Below are 19,691 nucleotides of genomic sequence, written 5' to 3'. Positions count from 1 at the left end.
AATTATCGAACCATATAAAAACTTGAAATTGTTTAAGAACACCGACATAGAATCGGTGAATAATATGACATCATATACCGATTATGGGTTGGTATTCTTCATCCACCAAGAATACTAAAAATAGGTGGATATTGAGTGGCCATACAACCAATTTTGAGAATTACACTCCAGAATCGGTTTTGTGTTGATATTATTGTAACTTCAGAAACATACAAAAATTTGTGAAATTTATTTTTACGCAAAATCAGTCGATATGAACCATCACGTCCACGGATTATATGTTGATGTTGAAAAACATCAAACACAATTTAAACCAGTACTCCATAACTCGGGTAAAGAATGAATAAGATTCCATACTTATTCTCACATATTTGAGAATGGTATGAAGTCTGTTAGAGCACTGCTCGGTCGAACTCGCATGCGTTGCTATCTCAAGCATGTTTTTCAATATTAGTGATCAAAACTATATGTCTTGATTTCTAGTTTACTTATGACTAAGTCTCGGTCTAGGATAGTTAAGTGTAGTTGATCTCCAGACTCCATGAAGATCTCTTACGAAGACGAAGAACTACTCGAGGAATATGTGGAACTTCATCCGACAAAAAGGTATGTGGAGACTTGAACTTATCTATCACTCAAAAGTATACTCTATCTCCTACTCTTGAGACAATAGTTGTATAAGTATGATAGTTTTCATACATACACATTTGCTATTTTGAGTCGAGTTTACTCGTGATGTGTGTCATAACCACAACAAATTAATTAATATTTTTCCACCTAATTAACAAGTAATATAGTGTAGTCAAGTTCGTTCCCACGAGGAGCAAGAGTTTTAGTTGTTTAATTGTCACAAAAAGGGGGGGTTTGTTTTATAAAGCAAAAGAAAATAAACAAAGCAATTAAAAAGATAAAGTTGAAATCAATAAGAGAGACAATATCAAGGAATCCTTCTTCGTTGCAAAACAATAATTCAAGTTATGTTTTTCATCCACATGTTATTAGTCATAGATTATCACCAACCGTAGGATAACAGGTTCGCTTAGCTAACCCCAAAACTCCTTATTTCACTGAGTAACAGGTCCGCTTAGTTATCAGATTCTATTCAAAAGAACCACCTTGATGTTCGCTTACAAGATGTAATTCCCCGAACGCATTAAGATTTATGAATTTAGGTTTAGTACTAGTAGTTAAACTCGGTTCGCTTGGTCCACTTTCTAGCATTGTTTTCACACACAATTGCTCCACGGAATCCCTCTGCAAGGTCTTGTGTTTGCTACTTGTGTAAAGAGTCAAGAAACAATTACTTATCCCCTAACTTTCACTAGCTTTAGATCAAATTAACAAATTAATTTAGCGTGCACTCTAAACAATCTATCGATCAACCATGAACGTATAAACATTCCTATTAGTAAAAACAAACGATAATCATGTGAAAACTTGAAGGTAGATTTTAAAAACAAAACTCAAAACATGTTAAGAACTAGGAATTCATCCTCAATCAATAATAAAATTAACTACTCATGTTTTTGAAATTCACACAAATAATTAAAAGGAGAATTTTTAAAGTTCACACAAATAATTAAAAGAAGAATTTTGAAAGCAACCAAAAACACAAGTGTTGTGTGTAGAGAACTTCTATATTTATAGGATTCAATTTGCTTCAACTCCTCTTAGGATTAGAATCCCTTTCCCTTTATAGCTCAACTTCCAAATCCAAGTATTTCTCAAATCTTTCATCTTCTTTTTCCAAATCCAAGCCCAATTCTTGAGTCTAGAAAATTCTTCACAAATTGAGTCGCCGGAACATCACTGGTACCACCGGAATTTAGTTGGAATCATACCGGACAAGTCATCTCAGGTTACCGGGAAAGTCAAATCGGTTACCGGACAAACGAGTCAACTCGGAAAGTCAACTGAGTTAATACCAGGTCAGGTGAGTCAGAACCGAATCAGCTAGTCAGGTGATCAAACTGAGCTGACTTGTCTGAGTTGCCATTTTGCACAGGATATGACCAATACTGCACATCCTTTCCAATTCTTTGCAGATTCTTCTTCTGCCTGATTCAATAACTCCTTGGCCAGTCACAACAACATCACTATATGCTCTGTAACTTCAATAACTCAAACTCCACCAATCTTCCTTGTTGCTCTGTAAACCATTCCACCATTGCATTTCCACCAGCAGCAACATTAAATCTTCCACTTCCGTCTCGAACCACAACACCCATTCGATCCCAGGAAACAAACATCGGCACTACCAGGACCATTGCATCACAGTTCATAGGACATTACAACCTGCAATGGATTGTACTGCAGTTCCCATGGCAACAAACAACACCCTTCAAAACTCCATCTCGTAACTGATTCATACCAACTCAGACTCCACATACACACCCGCAATTGCTCATCAAGTCAGCATACTCAAGCCATCAAAACTGCACAATTTCCTGCCATTCTCAGACCCATTCTTCCTTTATTTCTGTGTTGTTCTCTAGAGCATCAGCACAACCACCTCCAATTCTAAGTACCAGCACCATTTCCTATGTTTCAGGCAATGAAACAATACTAAAACCACCATCTGTACCATTTCACCTTTCTGCTGCAACTATGGCTCAAAAAAAGAATCCCATTATGGAGCTTCACCTGTCTAATCATTCATCTACGCATCCACCAGAACTGCATCTCCCTGCCATTCTCAGATTCTTGACAGCACCAACAACAATTCCACTGCATTCCAGTTCCATAATCACCCATTACTAGTATCAACATTACTACCATTTCCATTTCATTCTTTGTAACAACAACAACACTTATCTTCCCATGGATATCAACAACATCATTCTAAACTCAGCTACCAATTGCAGTGAGAACCCATCTTCACCTCATTCTTGATTTCTTCTCAATCACAACACCATAATCTCACCATGATTACCATATCACAATTAGCAGAAACCCCTTCAATTTCTTATCGTCTTTGCCATCATAGATTCAACCAAGAACCCATTTAATCCGTGGAAACAACTAGATGTTCTTCTTTCACTCATTCAAATTCTTCATAAATTTCACAGCATCTCGAATTGTCGCTGTCACCCTAACTCGCCACCAAAATCATCATCAGTCAAGACCCATCTCTGCAATTCAATTTCTCCACCTTCAGCAAACCCTAATTTCATCATCATTAACACCAACAGGGTCTTCTCGATTCACATCATCAGCAGCTCCATCTCGTCGATTTAATAGCAACAAGTTTATTATCTTCAACAGATCCCATCGATTCAATCCTCTCTGTGTTTTTGATCCATCTCGATCTCTCAGAACTAACGGCAGTCACAGCTGCTTTTCTAATCTCAATTTCAGGGACTGTAAAATGAGGTGAATGAGAGAAACACGTCTATCGATTTAGGGTAAAGAGGTAGGGTTAGTTATTTAGTACTCGGTCACCTTGATAAGGTCCACCCCAGTGGGTGCCTTATAATAGGTGGTCAGTTATGATAAGGGCTAGCCACTTTCCAGCCCCTTATCCTCAGCTGATCTGTATTTAGTACTCCTTTAAACAGGGTTTCCCCTTCGCCTTGACCAGGCTCCTAATAATGACAGCCTATGAAATTTCCTTTTTGCCCTTTCGGCTCAATTTGGGTGATTTCTTCTTCTTTTTCTCCGTGCGACTCCAGAGTACCTAATAACTCAAAAACATGCGTAAAATACATAATTTACAAGTAAAATAGCAGAGAAAGCATAAACAATAGATAATAAATAGGATGTATTCTACACCCTATCAACTCGCCAATCTTTTTCTCGAAATATGTGTTGGTGAGCTTTCGCTTTAACCATTTTCATCTTTACCCGTGACGAAAGTCATGATGACGTTTCAATCTTGAAAATTGCTTTGATAATGATAGTCATGAATAACGATTTTTATAACATTATAGAAGAATGTTTCAATAATTGCCAACTATGGATATAAGCATATATAGTGTGTTCGCACATTAGTGTATAAATCCATGTGCCGGAAACCAAGTGCGTGCATATGTGTGCATGCGGTATTGGTGAAGGAGACAGGTTGCGTACGCGTACCCGTACGCGTACCATCGGAAGTTTTCATACCGAAAATTTCTGCTGAGTTTGTAGTTTGCAAACTAGTAAACCAGTCACCTTAGGTGCGCATACCCACGGAAGTTTTCGAACCGAAAATTTCTGTTGAGTTTGTAAACTCAAATCCGGTAGCTAAGGTATGCATACCCATACGCGTACCCAAGCTGGTTATTTCTCAAATCGGTAGTTCATGAACTTAAAACAATAATTTATAAGGAATGCAATCTTTTTACCGTGGCTATATTGTTCATGAATTGATTCAAGTGGATCAAACCGATTTTGTTTCAATTGTGTCTATGAATAAAGACCTAAGCAATTGAACAACTCTTCAACTAGTTCTTATGAGTCATTTGAACTAGTTATGAGAAAGATGAATACGGTTAATATGAAAGTGCTCATATGGCTAACCATTGGTTAACTATTTGTGAACCAACTAAGTGTACACTTTTAGGTACGGTTACTCAAAACTAAATGAATACATTTCATTTGTGTGTGACAAGCTAAGTTTCGATCTAACGGTTGAAAGATATTAGCTTGGTTGAATCAGGTTTTTCATCTAACGGTGAATATTGAATGCTTTGTTACCAAGGTAACTTAGATTGCAAACCCTGATTTGAAGACTAAATAAGGGGAACTATAGCAACTGGAAAAAATAATCCCCACACCTCCTATGTGATACTAGTTGGTTTTGCTAGAGTCGATTCTCCTTTAACCTTAGGGTTGTTCTCGAGACCCTGTAGGTTAACGACTCAAAGACTTCATTGGGATTTTGAAGCCAGACGAAACTACTTCTCTTGTAGTTGAGCGATGTGATCTTCGCATTTTCTATCATACGAGTTCAATTGAATAATTGACTTGAGATTATATCTCTTATAGGGCAAGATAAAAAGAAATCACAAACATCTTCGTCTCATCGTTTGTGATTCCGCAATATCTAGTTTCGCTACCATATGATTTATATTATTGTGAGGTGATTGATAATACTAGGATGTTCTTCGGGAGTACAAGTCCGGGTTATCAATTAGTTCCTGTTCATCTTGATTTATCAAAAGACGGAACAAAACTCATAGGTTTATCTATGGGAGACAGATTTATCTATCACCGTAGAATTTTCTGTGTGATACAGATTTGTTTATTAAAGTCTTGGACTTTGGGTCGTAGCAACTCTTATTTGTGGGTGAAATCAGCTAAGGGAATCAGGTGTGTAGTATCCTGCTGGGATCAGAGATGTAAGGAGCGCAACTGTACCTTGAATCAGTGTGATATTGATTAGGGTTCAACTACATTCCAGACCGAAGTTAGTTTGCAGTAGGATAGTGTCTTTAGCGGCTTAATACAGTGTGGTGTTCAATCTGGACTAGGTCCCGGGGTTTTTCTGCATTTGCGGTTTCCTCGTTAACAAAACTTCCGGTGTCTGTGTTATTTATATTCAAATCTGTGCTAAAACAAAGAAAGGATGATGTACATAACTCTTCTTTCTTAAAAACAAGACAGAAACAAGGTATAACATACATTTCATCCCCTCGTAAAAAGTTACCCAGTCCTGCAAAGGATTGGAACAACTACAGTTTGTAATACTGTACTAATGATTATTTGTCATAATCTTCAGGAGGGTTGTGATGAAATATTTCTGTTAATTGTTTCAATTTATCTTAGCCTAAAACTGTTTATATTTTCAAACAGTTTTCCACTTAAGATATTTTCTGAGGATAAACAATTTTTTTAGGGTTTTGGTCAAAGGTCGTTTTGGATATTTATCTCATATCCTCAGTTCCTTTTAAAATGAAGTTTCTCTCCTTAGCATAAACATTTCATTTATCTCTTCTATCATGTCCTCTTCAAGTCTTTCAAGCAAAGAAAGTGATGTTTGGACTGTTCTCTTTCCATCTAAGAAGATACGGTTCGATTCTTCCAATAATGTGATGAGCCTTGACATTCACGGTTCTTCTAGGGACGGGAAAATCTCTGTTTCTCATTTTGATAAGCTCTCTTTAACCATGAATCTCATCCTGGAGCAAGTTCGTGCCCTAAAAAGTGAACTTGAAGCCTCTTCCAAGAGACTTGAAGAAAAGATGGATAATCTAGAGTCTAGAATTGATCTGATCGAAGATGAGCTTGATGAATACAGAGAATATGAGAAAAGTATTCAAAGTAAGTGAAATGCTTTATATGAGTTTTTATTTGTCTAGGAAACTTCTTAAGAGAATTTTTATTCTTGTTTTTGTTTAAGAAGGATAACTAGGGTTTGAAATAGCCATTATTGCGAGTACACATAGCTATGTCCAAAGTTTTCATCTTCATGTTTTTAGATTTATTTATTTAAATTCTAAAGTTGGTTTGGAAAATGATTTTCGCAGTGTTAATCTTTATGGTTTTATACATTGCAATATGTTATGGGATATGTGTATTTGCGTCCGTGAACTGTTATTGTCCCATACGATGTCAAAAGTTATCTCGTTTATATGTCGATATGCATGTATTGATACAAGATCGATGAACTTTTGACAAACAAAATTTAAGCCTATTATGTCATTTATTGATGGAAGATAGGTTAAAATCTTTTGTTTACGAGGATTATGTCTATTGTATGTCATTGTGCATATAGTGATGGAAAATAGAATGAATCCTTGTATATTCCGTAGTATTGATCTTCCCTGATCCATATTTTATGATATAGACCATGTGGCTCCATAAGTATTCTTGTGTGAGCATTTCCAACTAGACTAATCATAGATTCGTTTGTGGTTATTTTGGTTGTGTATTCCGATTAAATTAATCATGTGTTCTCATGTGGTTAGTTTAATTGAGAATTTTGGATACAAAATCATTTTGTGGTTTTTGGTATCCAAAGAAATCCTTCTTTTCTCATAAAAGTAAGGTTGCTCTTGTTGTTCTTTCGAGAATGACATCAAATGGGGGAAAGTTATTTTGAACTTGCGCTTAATTTCCATATCTTTGTGGGGAGTGCGGTTGTGGAATATTTGAGGAGTTATCTTGTATCTTTATAAACTCCATGATGAATGCATTTAGCTTCGGCTTTATGATTGCATCTAGACAAAGTTAATATGTACTTTTCTTTGGTCTTGAATTTTCTCCATGAAAATTTCATTAGGATCCCGTTTTCGTACCTTTGCCAATTTTATTGACAAAAAGGGGGAGAATTAATATGTAGTTCACACTACAAATACATATGATTTTCGGATCATTATGTAAGGGGGAGTGGTTTTCATGTTGAGACGAAGTATTGACTAAGGGGGAGTCATACATATCACCATAGTATTGTTGTCGAAGTTGTGATATGAGAACTTTGATGCTGTGTAATAATACTATGACACTGTATAACAATGATCGAGAGCTTTTGTTTTCTCATTGTTATGGATACGGAACTTCAACAACTATGATGTTTAACTGAACATCTATGGAATCATAGGAGTACTTGGAAAAGACGAAGTTTTCAAGTAATGTTGAAGCACCAAGGAGATCAAGCATGTGGACGAGAAGCTACAAAGTTTTATCTATTTTGTAATCCATATGTATTGATATTTTTGTCACTAAAATTGACAAAGGGGGATATTGTTAGAGCACTGCTCGGTTGAGATCGCATGCGTTTCTATCTCAAGCATGTTTGACAATATTAGTGATCAAAACTATATGTCTTGATTTCTAGTTTACTTATGACTAAGTCTCGGTCTAGGATAGTCAAGTGTAGTTGAGATCCAGACTCCATGGCGATCATCTTACGAAGACGAAGAACTACTCGAGGAATATGTGGAACTTCATCCAACAAAAAGGTATGTGGAGACTTGAACTTATCTATCACTCAAAAGGTATGATAGTTTTCATACATACACATTTGCTATTTCGAGCCGAGTTTACTCGCCTATCTTTTTCTCGAAATATGTGTTGGCGAGCTTTCGTTTTAACCATTTTCATCTTCACCCGTGATGAAAGTCATGATGATGTTTCAATCTTGAAAATAGATTTGATGACGATAGTCGTGAATAACGATAGTTATAACATTATAGAAGAATGTTTCAATGATTGAAATGTAGAGTTGAGATTAGAAACTATGGATATAAGCATATATAGTGTGTTCGCACATTAGTGTATAAATCCATGTGCTGGAAACAAAGTGCCTGCATATGTGTGCATGCGGTATTGGTGAAGGAGACAGGTTGAGTACGCGTACCAGCAGAAGTTTTCATACCGGAAATTTCTGCTGAGTTTGTAGTTTGCAAACTAGTAAACCAGTCACCTTAGGTACGCGTACCCATGGAAGTTTTCGAACCTAAAATTTCTGTTGAGTTTGTAAAATCAAATCTGGTAGCAAAGGTATGCATACCCAAGCTGGTTATTTCTCAAATCGGTAGTTCATGAACTTAAAACAATAATTTATAAGGAATTCAATCTTTGGAAACCATGTCTATATTGTTCATGAATTGATTCAAGTGTATCAAACCGATTTTGTTTTAATTGTGTCTATGAATAAAGACCTAAGCAATTGAACAACTCTTCAACTAGTTCTTATGAGTTATTTGAACTAGTTATGAGAAAGATGAATACGGTTAATATGAAAGTGGTCATATGGCTAACCATTGGTTAACTATTTGTGAACCAACTAAGTGTACACGTTTAGGTACGGTTACTCAAACCTAAATGAATACATTTCATTTTTGTGTGACAAGCTAAGTTTCGATCTAACGGTTGAAAGATATTAGCTTGGTTGAATCAGGTTTTTCATCTAACGGTGAATATTGAATGCTTTGTTACCAAGGTAACTTAGATTGCAAACCCTGATTTGAAGACTATATAAGGGAAACTCTAGCAACTGGAAAAACTAATCCCCACACCTCCTATGTGATACTAGTTGGTTTTGCTAGAGTCGATTCTCCTTTAACCTTAGGTTTGTTCTCGAGACCCTGTAGGTTAACGACTGAAAGACTTCATTGGGATTGTGAAGCCAGACGAAACTACTTCTCCTGTAATTGAGCGATGTGATCTAGGCATTTTCTATCGTACGAGTTCAATTGAATAATTGACTTGAGATTATATATCCGATAGGGCAAGATAAAAAAAAATCACAAACATCTTCGTCTCATCGTTTGTGATTCCGCAATATCTATTTTCACTACCATACGATTTAGATTATTGTGAGGTGATTGATAATACTAGGATTTTCTTCGAGAATATAAGTCCGGGTTATCAATTAGTTCCTGTTCACCTTGATTTATCAAAAGACAGTACAAAAATCATAGGTTTATATGTGGGAGACAGATTTATCTATCACCGTAGACTTTTCTGTGTGATACAGATTTGTTTATTAAATTCTTCGACTTTGGGTCGTAGCAACTCTTAGTTGTGAGTGAGATTAGCTAAGGGAATCAAGTGTGTAATATCCTGCTGGGATCAGAGACGTAAGAAGCGCAACTGTACCTTGAATCAGTGTGAGATTGATTAGGGTTCAACTACTGTCCACACCAAAGTTAGGTTGTAGTAAGATAGTGTCTGTAGCGGCTTAATACAGTGTGGTGTTCAATATGGACTAGATCCCGGGGTTTTTCTGCATTTGCGGTTTCCTCGTTAACAAAACTTCTGGTGTCTGTGTTATTTCTATTCCGCATTATATGTGGTTATATAATTGAAATATCACAGGTTGTGCGTTAAGATCAATTAATTATAATATCCAACTTTTGGTTGTTGATTTACATTGATTGACACTTGAACATTGGTATTTGGTACCGTTCAAGTTATTTCACATAATAATCAGGCTCACGGATTTCTATCTGTTCGATCTGCTGATTACATTGTGAAATAGAGATATTATAACTCTTTGATATACTTTATTAAGATTGAGTCTAGTTGATTCTCTTGAAAGTATATTGGAGTTAGTCCATACAGGTTGCTAATCGAAATATTGGGTGAGGTTGTTCTACCAAGCTTTTTCAAAGTCCTACTCAATTCGAATATAAAATTATACTCATTGTCGACTTGGGTATAAAATCAAGTGTAAAATCATATTCATACTCATACCCATTCTCAATTTAGGTATTATTTTTATTCTCCGGTAACACTCATTTTCAGTTCGACAATACATCATTATGAGCATGAAATGATACTCATTTTATGATTGAGATGATCACAAAGGGTTCTTGATTTCAATTTGTCAATCAAAATTCCAGTTTTACACTACACAAACACAATCAAGTTAACCGGAATTCTTATTCTTTATTCATGGTTGGAAGAAGAGTAGAGTAAAGCTAGGAAAAAAATTATCAGAAAAATCAGTAGAATCGCTGGATGAGGGAATCCATATGAACCGATTCAAAAGAAAAAAATCATCAGAAATTTTTTGTGTATCCTCTGATCAAAATCGGTTTATGTTAGTGTCCACATCGACCATTTATGAGTTGTGTTCTTTAACCACGAAGAACACAAATCAGGATCGCGGTTTATATGGGTGTCCACATCAACCGATTCTGGTTTATGTTTTTTAACCACGAAGAACACCAATAGAAATCGGTAGACGCATATGTGCTCATCAACCTATTATGATGGAACCGGTCAATGTAGACATGAACATCAACTGATTCTGGTTAAACACATGAAATATGGATATCTACATCTTTAAAAGTTAAATCAATCAAAAACCTAATTAAGAGGAACGAGTTAGTAAAATTACATTGTCATATTGCTGCAATCGACGATTTTTAGTTTAAGAAAAAACTATTAAAATCTAACGAGAGAATAAATTAATTTGATAGGTGTAGTTAATTGTAGATTTAGCTATTGAGAGAGATATGATTTTAATGAAGTGTCAGTTGAATTGATTTCATTGTTAGAAGAATTATGTTTAGAATTAGATAGGAATGATAAGGGTACCTCGGTATTTTCGTCATTTATAGACACCCCATATCCTTCTCCATTGGATAGACGAAGAAATCCATTGACCTCAAGTAATTAAGGTAGTCGGATATTCAAACACGCTTCAAAAGCAACTCCATAATCGAAAGGAAACTCAATAAGTGATATCCAAACACGTTACAAAGGTGAGACCGACATTCAATAAGCATTTTCAAGGGTCAGGGCACAGGAATCTGGTTGCATCAATAAACATTTTCAGGGGTAAGGACTCAGGAGCCTGGTTGCATTTTCCTTAGCGGACCTAAAATGTAACCACTTGGCAACCAAGTCCAACTTTGAAATTTCTACAACTTATCTTACCATAGCGTGTTTGGATACAAATCTGTTTCTGACTTCTGCTTCTCCAGAAATAGAAGTCAGGATCAGAAGTAAAAACATTTTTTGCTTTATAAAAACCGACTTTTCTGCTTCTAGAAGTCGTTCTGAAATGTTATTGCCAAACTGACTTCTGACTTTGAATACAACCGATAGAAGTCATAAACACAGGGTAAGAATCTTAATATATAGTACTAGATTTGTAATGAAAAGAGCTGTATTAAAATATACCTTGAAAACTATAATACATTATACTTATTAACCTTTTAGCTATCTTAATTAGAATACATATATTACATCTGTATTTCATTTCATAGCATACAACAAAAGAACACCACTTCACCACAACACTATATTAAGCTCTTTTATCTTAACTTCTTCTTTTCTTCCTCAACTAACAAACAACTTATTTCACCCCCTAATCTTGTGTTTATAAATAAATGTTATCAACAGATTTCTACAAATTTTGCAGTCCAGGGTCGCCAAAAGTACCAACCATTTGCTTCAGTTTTTGAATCAATGTTCACTGGATTCGGCTTCTTTCTTTTACGTTTACCTTCTTCAGGATTGTTTATGGGTTTTAAAGTATTCTTCATGGGTGGTTCAGGATCACCCAGTTCTGCTGATTCTATAATATTTTTCACCATCTCTAACACCTCGCTCATCTTAGGTCGTTGTTTTGCTTGACGAACTAAACACCGATTCGCTACACCTGCAAGCTTATAGGCAGATTTGACTGGGAAATTCTCTCGAATCCTTGGATCCAATATCTGATGGAATTTCTTCGTGTCTGATAAGTAAGGTTTGATCCATTCCAAAAGCTTTTGTTCACCCTTTGGTCTATTCCTATCAAGAGGTCGCCTACCAGTTATGAGTTCATAGAGGACAACTCCATAGCTCCATACGTCACTTTTTGATGAGAGACGTCCAGTTTGGATGTATTCTGGAGCTGCATATCCCATTGTACCTACAACCTGTTTTCGAGATTAGTACTTTTTAATCTGCACTGATATTGAAGAGACATTTTTATGTACACATACCGCTGTTGAGACATGAGTTAATCCTTCTGATGGACCCTGCCGAGCCAATCCAAAATCTGACAATTTTGCATTCCATTGTTCATCTAAGAGAATGTTTGAGGTTTTAAAATCTCTGAAGATGATCTGTAAAATTTAGAGGTGAAAATGTAAGTGACCATTATAACAGGGATCACCCCAACAACACTAACTTGTACTTCTGTTTCTATGACACCAACACAAGAAAATGCTCATAAAAATTAGATGTAGATGAAAATATTTATTTATGAAGACATTAAACCAAATTGTAATATTAGCAAGCACCTGAAAATCCATTTCTTCGTGTAGGTAAACTAAGCCACGTGCAGCATCCAGGGCAATTCTCAGTCTCATGGCCCAAGAAAGAGGTGTGTCCGACCTAGTTGATAAATGATCTTCCACACTTCTGTTGGGCATATACTCATAAACCAGAAGCCGTTGGATTCCTCTTTCATCGTCTTCGGCACAATAGCCCACCAGCTTGACAAGATTTGGATGGTCGACCACTCCAAGGACATTAACTTCAGTCACCCATTCCTTGTGCCCCTGAGAAACAAAAGACGGAATGAGAAAATACCCATATAAGATGAGATACTCGCGAATACTTGGTTATTACAGTAAATCAGTGGTAGCTATGAAAGTAAAGATAGTTTCTTCCTATCAGTGCAAGTTATTCCAGATCTGCAATGGAGTGCAAATGTAGCAACTTCCTTATTTATTATGAATGTGTACTCAAGCAAGAGTAACTTGCACGCAGAATTAGTGTGACTTCTAGCAATAGTATAGTCCTCTCCCTCGTGCAAGTCATTGCAGATCTGCAACGGAGTGCAAGACGAGCCACTTCCTATGACTGTGTACTCAAGTAGAGCAACTTTCATGTTAAATGTGTGTGACTGCTAAAAATAGTATAATCCTCTTGGTCGTGCGAGTTACTGCAGATCAGTAACGGAGTGCAAAAGGAGCCACTTCCTATAAATTTGTGCACTCAAGCAAAAGCTACTAACATGCAAAAACAGCGTTATTGTTAACAAATTAGTATAATCCTCTTACTCGTGTAGCAATATGACAACAGATCTGACAGGTGTTCTTGATGCATGTGCTTGTGAATTCAAGTTATATGATAATCACCCACAAACTGGATAGAATCATTTAATCCTATCGAATAATAATGTCTAAAAGCATCTAGTATGGAAGAAATAATTTGAAGTTTCAGAGATCTATGGCGTATGATGTTCTATTTGGCGGTGAGTGAGAGTAGTGATCCATGTTTATTATACTCAAGGTTTTCTTGGAGTCATTGCTCACATGCAAAATTGAAGTTCTAATTGATCACACTACCTAGAATACATATACTAGAAACATGTACCAGACTACTAGTTTTGCGGAAATATCTGTAATAAACACACTCGAAATTAAAAGCAATGTGTAGGTGTTTTGATTAAAGAAGCCTTGCCTGATGTCCTTTCCTACTTAGTTGTTTAACAGCAACATCAATTTTGACTTGCGGATCTTCCAAGCTCCTTATAACACCCCTGTAAACGCATCCAAATCCACCCTCGCCAATCATGACAGAACGTCCGAAATTCTTCGTGCAACTCTTGAGATCCGAGAATGTGAACACTCTTAGATTGTCTGGTCTCTGTGAGAAACTAGGAAAAGTAGCTCGACCTGATAACTCCTCGCTAACATCCGAAATTTCTTGAGAATTGAACTCAGATTCAGATCTCTTTACATCACGATCTGTAGTATATGCCGAAAATGATGATTTAACAGACAAAGATTTTGTAGTAGTCTTGGGCTCATCTTTCTTCTCCCCATTAAAGAAAGCAAAACACTTCATGTTACTCCTCCCCCTACACTTGTCCCAATTTTCTGCAAGTCCAAAACATGGAATGAGAGAGACCAACCCAAAGCAATTGATATTAATTCAATTTCCCAATCCCTTTTCACAAATTCCTAGAGAATTCCACAAACCAATCCTGTTTTCCTCAAATCTAGACCCAAGATTCAAATTCTTATGCACAAAACATCTACTTTTCTGCCCTAACCCAGAAATCAAATCCAATTTTTATTGATTTCCAAAATCAAGAAAACTAGTAAAAATCTTACTGTAAATTTGACTGGGTATTCTAGTTTTTCAGCTTATATGAAATAAAAAAGACTCACCTTTTTGTCCGAATCACTCTCCAATGTTCGAGACTTGTTCAACTGATTATTTTTGTGGTGCTTGAAGGAACCCCCTCTTGAATTCAAAGTTCAAAGAGCAACAGCAGCAACAAGAAGCTAAACCCAGGACAAGATGGTCAATTACGGCAGCTGGAAATCAGTTTAACAACTAATGTGAAAAGGGTTTTTTAGACGAAAAGAAAAAAATTAAAAGAAGAAAACAGAATTTATTAGAGCCATCTCTTTCTATCTGCAGATGATTAAGATAGTAGTGATGAATCTGCAAGGAATGAATGAATTTTTGTTTGGAAGTGAATTTAGTAAGTATATTCTTTGTTTATGATAAATATAGGAAATGAATTGACAATGGAAATTCAACTGAGAATGTGAAATCTTTGTATGTTCAAATTTCAGTGTTATCTTATCTCTCTGTTTTTCAGTTGAATTATTATACTCAGAAAAAGTAGGTTTGTATTGACTTGTGTAAACATTTATGAGGTCAATTAGGTCAGTAGTTCATAAAGACTTCGGCCCCTCCATGAATAAGCAGTGTTTGATACGTTCTTTCAGCAGAAGTACCGATATCTGGGAACTCTTGACTTAGTCTTGACCAGATGACATTTGGGTTTAGCGATTCTTCTTCTCTTGGTTGTCACAATTATTTGATTGTCCTGACAAATTAAGAGCATTTTTACATACCACGAATATTTTATTTGCATGATGAATTTTTTCTGTTTTGTTTTGTTTTGTTTCGTTTCTAGACGTGGTTTTAAAATTGTGAGGCTAAACTAATTTCTGATTTCTCAATTCCTAAAGCTCTAGAAGTAATTTCTCAAAGTATTCCAGAGAAAAACTGGGAATATGAGAGCTATATAAGGTCGTTGCTTTAGTTGTTCTTGCTTTTACTTTGTCTGTGCACAGTGGAACACCTCAAACCAGCCCATTAAATTTCTAGACAAATTCCATGCGAAATTAAACCAATGGAATGGATACAAAAGACAAAATGGGAGCCTATGAAAATAATAGTAAGCTTGTGTTTTTCTGTAACAATGGTAGGCACAATGCAAATCACAATTCAGATAATAAACAACAATGTACAAGTGGCACTAACATGTAATATGGGGAAAATAGGATAATTAAGATAATGAGTGCATAACCTCAAAAGGGATGACCCCAATTCGAGGTTTTAGGGAGCTTGAAAAGTTAAAAGAATATGAGATAAAAGCTAAAAGTTTGTGCGAAGCTAAGAATAACAAGAAATGAGTTCAAAGCTCAATAGGTTAAGAGTGCGCTACTGATTTGTTACAAAGTTATGGGTAAAGGAAATATCTAAAGCCTGAAATAGTACTCGTTAAAGAAAAGAAATCTCAAATCAAGCGGCCGATTTCCTCCTCAAAAGACATGGATGTTTTACCCGTGAATGCGCTGAAACTAATCGAAATATCTAAACAGTAACCAAATGACAACCATATGACAAAGAAAGAAAATTGATATAAGATGGAGGAGATACTAGAGTACATACCTTAGTAGCAAACGATATTCCAGATGAAAAATAGAGGGTAATTAGTATGTCATTAATTTTTTCGTTCGGAAACCTATATGAAAAATCCTTGTACAATCTATACGTTGGGTTACAAAATTGTATTTAAGATTGTTTTAACAAGGTAAATCTAGTATATACCCGAACTGTTCACGAACCGATTTCCAACAAGAGCAAGCCTTTTAATGTATACTTCAAGATACTAATTCAATAAGAACGAGTCTTGTAAGTTCTTTACAGTTGAGTTAATACTATATAGGTTTAGATACGTACAACCTATGATATTTCAATTACAAATATAAAACAATATAATGCGGAAAAGAAATAACACAAACACCAGAGATTTTGTTAACGAGGAAAACTACAATTTTGCAGAAAAATCCTCGGACCTAGTCCAGATTGAACACATACTGTTTATATTGAAGCGTTGTAACGAGACTTTTAGCTCTGCGAATCGGTGACGAAATCGTCTAGCGACTCACTCATTAAATTCGTTGAATTCTTGGTAATCGTATCGATCTTCTTCTTAATTCGGGTGTTTTTTCTTCAAATATGATGATTGATGTTAATTACTTTGTTATTTCTAGTACTTAGATAATATAAATCATGTCTGAAATTAACAAAAACCTAATATCAAATGGATCTGGTTTTCAATCTAATACATAAAATTTAACTTCTGCAATCAAGTAATGTTGGAGGGGTGGTTTTATTCCTCAAGGCCTCAATGCAAACTTCCTACTGCTACTACCAAAGGTAAAAAATGCTAAAAGAGCTCAATAATTCAGACCTATAGGATTGATGAATTTCAATTTCAAAGTGATAACAAAAATAATAACAACAAGAATTGGTAGTGTAATACAGAAAGTTATATCCCCACAGCAAGCTGCATTTATAAAAGGCAGAAATATCCAAGAACAGATATTCCTTGCTTCTGAATTAATAAATGAAACTGATGTGAAAAGGAGAGGTGGGAATCTGGGTCTCAAATTAGACATAACTCAAGCATATGACTCCTTAAGTTGGGATTTTCTATTTCAGTTCATGAGAAATTTTGGCTTCTCTGAAAAGGGAATTAAATGGATACATATATACATTGATGCAATCTGCTAGAACATCAGTTCTTCTCAATGGTGGTCCTGTTGGATATTTCAAAGTGGGCAGAGGGATGAGGCAAGGAGATCCCTGTCTCCACTTCTCTTTGTTATTGTTGGAGATCTTTTGAGTAGAACTTTATCAAGAATGATTCAAGACAGAACAATCCAACCAATGGTATCAAGAAATGATGTTCAACCTTCTCACATTCTATTTGCAGATGACATCTTCTTATTCTGTAATGGAGATAAGAGAAACATTAGAAAACTTCTTAACTTTCTCAAGGATTATCAAATTTCATCTGGTCAAAGGATTAATTTTGAAAAAAGTAAATGCTTCATCGGAGGGACTAGTGAGCTCAGAAAATATCAACTGGAAAATGAATGCAACATGCCTTTATCGACTTTTCCAGATAAGTACTTAAGTGTTCTGTTAACTCCTGGATGCATCAAATCATCTCATGTATGGGGCTGTGTGGAGCAAATTCAAGAAAATCTTGCTGGAAAGGTAAACTACTTTCATTTCAAGAAATATTATTTTTAGTAAAGACTTTACTTTGCAGTATACCTATATACAGCATGTCAGTTTACAAATGGCCCAAGAAAGTTATTCAAGATGTTGAAAGAATTATAAGAAATTTTTTATGGACTGGTGATCCTTCAACAAGAAAATGTGTAACTCTGAAATGGGACTATGTGTGTGCTCCAATGGAAGAAGGTGGTTTAGGGCTGAGAAGATTAGAAATAATAAATAAAGCATTACTTATGAAGCTACTCTAGAAAATCCAAAATGGCTCAGATGAATGGATACTTTCAATAGAAATTTATGATAAAAAATGGAGATTGGATCAAGTACTATAAAAAATCTTCTATTTTACCAGGTCTGAAATGGGTGAAAGAAGATATACAAGATCATTCAAGACGGCTTGTCGGTGATGGTTCTAAAATTTCAGCTTGGAGAGATTCATGGGTGAAAGACAGAGCACTAAAGGATATATTCTCAACAAATGAATACATGCACATTTTCCCTGATATGAAGGTGTCTGATTTACTTTTAGATGGAGAATGGGTGTTACCAGCTGAAGTGTTGGAAATGGTACAACAAAATGAGCTTCCTGTGGTGAGTACAAATGAAGATAAGAAAATCTGGTGTGGTCTTATCACTGGAGAATTCACATTTACGTCAGCTGTAGAATGTATAAGAAGAAAATTTCCAAAATTTCCTTGGACAAAGCAGGTATGGTCTTCATCTGTTCACCCTAGTATTTCAAGAAATGTATGGAAAATCTTTTGGGGAATTGTTCCTACAGATGACAAAATGAAAACTAGGAAATTCAATCTAGCCTCAAGATGCAGTTTCTGCAATAAATCAGAAGGAAACCTTAACCATATATTATGGCACTGTGACTTCAGTGAAATCATTTGGAAATGTCTTGGTGGAATATTTTGTTTTTTATATCCAAGATCTTTAGAGGAGATGCTGTCATTGGCAAAGCACATAAGTCCTGCAATCAAAGAACTGTGGGGAAATGCATCTTTTATAACAATGAAAAAGATTGGTTAAATTATGTTTGGAAGGCACATCCGGAGGTATATTTATGTATGATACCACGGATTGCAAATATTTAACGAAACATACCACGATCTTTCCAATATACCCGAGCCAGATACTATCTAATTAACGAATTCCGGATGTATCCCAAAAATTGTCGCACTGATGTCGCGTTCGGATAGGCCATTTAAACAGGAAAAGTATACTCCGGATACCATACCATTTCTCTCTCTTGATATATGCAGCGAGTATATCCCTTCGTCGCCTTCAAACCCTAGTTTATTTGGTGCAAAATATACCCACACTAGTGCTTTCGCCATAAAATTCATTAAACGTGAGCTAAATTCAATCCCTACCTTCACAGTAACTTGAATGATTTCAATGAATTTGGGTGATTTCCTAAATTTTGCTTTTATTGTGTCCAGGGTTTTGGGCTTTCGGCACTGGTAAAAGCTTCATAACTGGTAAATTCTTCTTCACTAAACTTATTGATACTCAGTAAAGTGGTTCCATGGGTTTCTAATAGTTATTTCAATTCTGAAAGTATTAAACTATATAGTCATGTTGGTGATATGAAAAATCATATGCATCGTGCTTATAGTTAATTATTTGTTTATTTTACAATTGGAGACCCAATTAGGACAGGTAATTATGGTTTTATCGCTGAATTTAATTTGTCAAGACCATGGTTTAGTTCAACATCTTGAAAAAGAAAATTGTTTCTCCTTTCAGATACTGACCCTATAAAACCATATATCTTAAATACATATTTTTAGTCCTTTGACACATTTGGGATTAAGAATCAGTGGATGTAGAATTCTTTGCAAACTTACGTATGTGTATTTCTTCTTTCTCGAAACCCACTGAAATTATGAACCTGATTTGTTATATATCGTTTAGAGAATGAATTGTTGTGATGGTAAATTGATTGTTTGTCCATGGTGTTATGCCTGCTACTA

The 19,691-nt window shown here is 35.5% G+C and overlaps 2 protein-coding genes across 2 annotated transcripts; one reads left to right on the top strand and one right to left on the bottom strand.

Annotated features, from left to right (window-relative positions):
* Positions 1-11,556: 11,556 nt before the first annotated feature.
* LOC113338823 (serine/threonine-protein kinase PCRK1-like) lies at positions 11,557-15,008 on the bottom strand. The gene is made up of 5 exons (XM_026584214.1): positions 14,550-15,008; positions 13,837-14,255; positions 12,669-12,929; positions 12,369-12,491; positions 11,557-12,302 (listed from the first exon to the last, which is right to left on the bottom strand). Exons 2-5 carry the CDS (start codon positions 14,221-14,223, stop codon positions 11,775-11,777), a joined length of 1,299 nt encoding a protein of 432 aa, XP_026439999.1. The 5' UTR covers positions 14,224-14,255; positions 14,550-15,008; the 3' UTR covers positions 11,557-11,774.
* Positions 15,009-17,355: 2,347 nt separating this feature from the next.
* Positions 17,356-19,234, top strand: LOC113338619. The gene is made up of 4 exons (XM_026583998.1): positions 17,356-17,688; positions 17,784-17,898; positions 18,062-18,376; positions 19,158-19,234. The coding sequence occupies exons 1-4, from the start codon at positions 17,356-17,358 to the stop codon at positions 19,232-19,234; spliced, it is 840 nt and encodes a 279-aa protein (XP_026439783.1).
* Positions 19,235-19,691: the final 457 nt, after the last annotated feature.

Source organism: Papaver somniferum, unplaced genomic scaffold (assembly GCF_003573695.1).
Source record: "Papaver somniferum cultivar HN1 unplaced genomic scaffold, ASM357369v1 unplaced-scaffold_19, whole genome shotgun sequence".
NCBI classification, from domain to species: domain Eukaryota; kingdom Viridiplantae; phylum Streptophyta; class Magnoliopsida; order Ranunculales; family Papaveraceae; genus Papaver; species Papaver somniferum.
Note: the sequence above shows the minus strand (reverse complement) of the source record. Positions and strands in the feature narration are given on the sequence as shown.

Bases quoted from the DNA above. Each gene is read 5' to 3' on its own strand.
- LOC113338619 (XM_026583998.1), top strand. From the start codon at position 17,356: ATGGTATCAAGAAATGATGTTCAACCTTCTCACATTCTATTTGCAGAT. The intron at 17,899-18,061 runs GTGGTTTAGGGC...CTATTTTACCAG, and splicing joins GTGTGCTCCAATGGAAGAAG to GTCTGAAATGGGTGAAAGAA. The intron at 18,377-19,157 runs GTATAAGAAGAA...TATTGTGTCCAG, and splicing joins ATTTACGTCAGCTGTAGAAT to GGTTTTGGGCTTTCGGCACT.
- LOC113338823 (XM_026584214.1), bottom strand. From the start codon at position 14,223: ATGAAGTGTTTTGCTTTCTTTAATGGGGAGAAGAAAGATGAGCCCAAG. The intron at 12,492-12,668 runs GTGCTTGCTAAT...TAAATTTTACAG, and splicing joins ACGAAGAAATGGATTTTCAG to ATCATCTTCAGAGATTTTAA. The intron at 12,303-12,368 runs GTATGTGTACAT...TCTCGAAAACAG, and splicing joins TAACTCATGTCTCAACAGCG to GTTGTAGGTACAATGGGATA.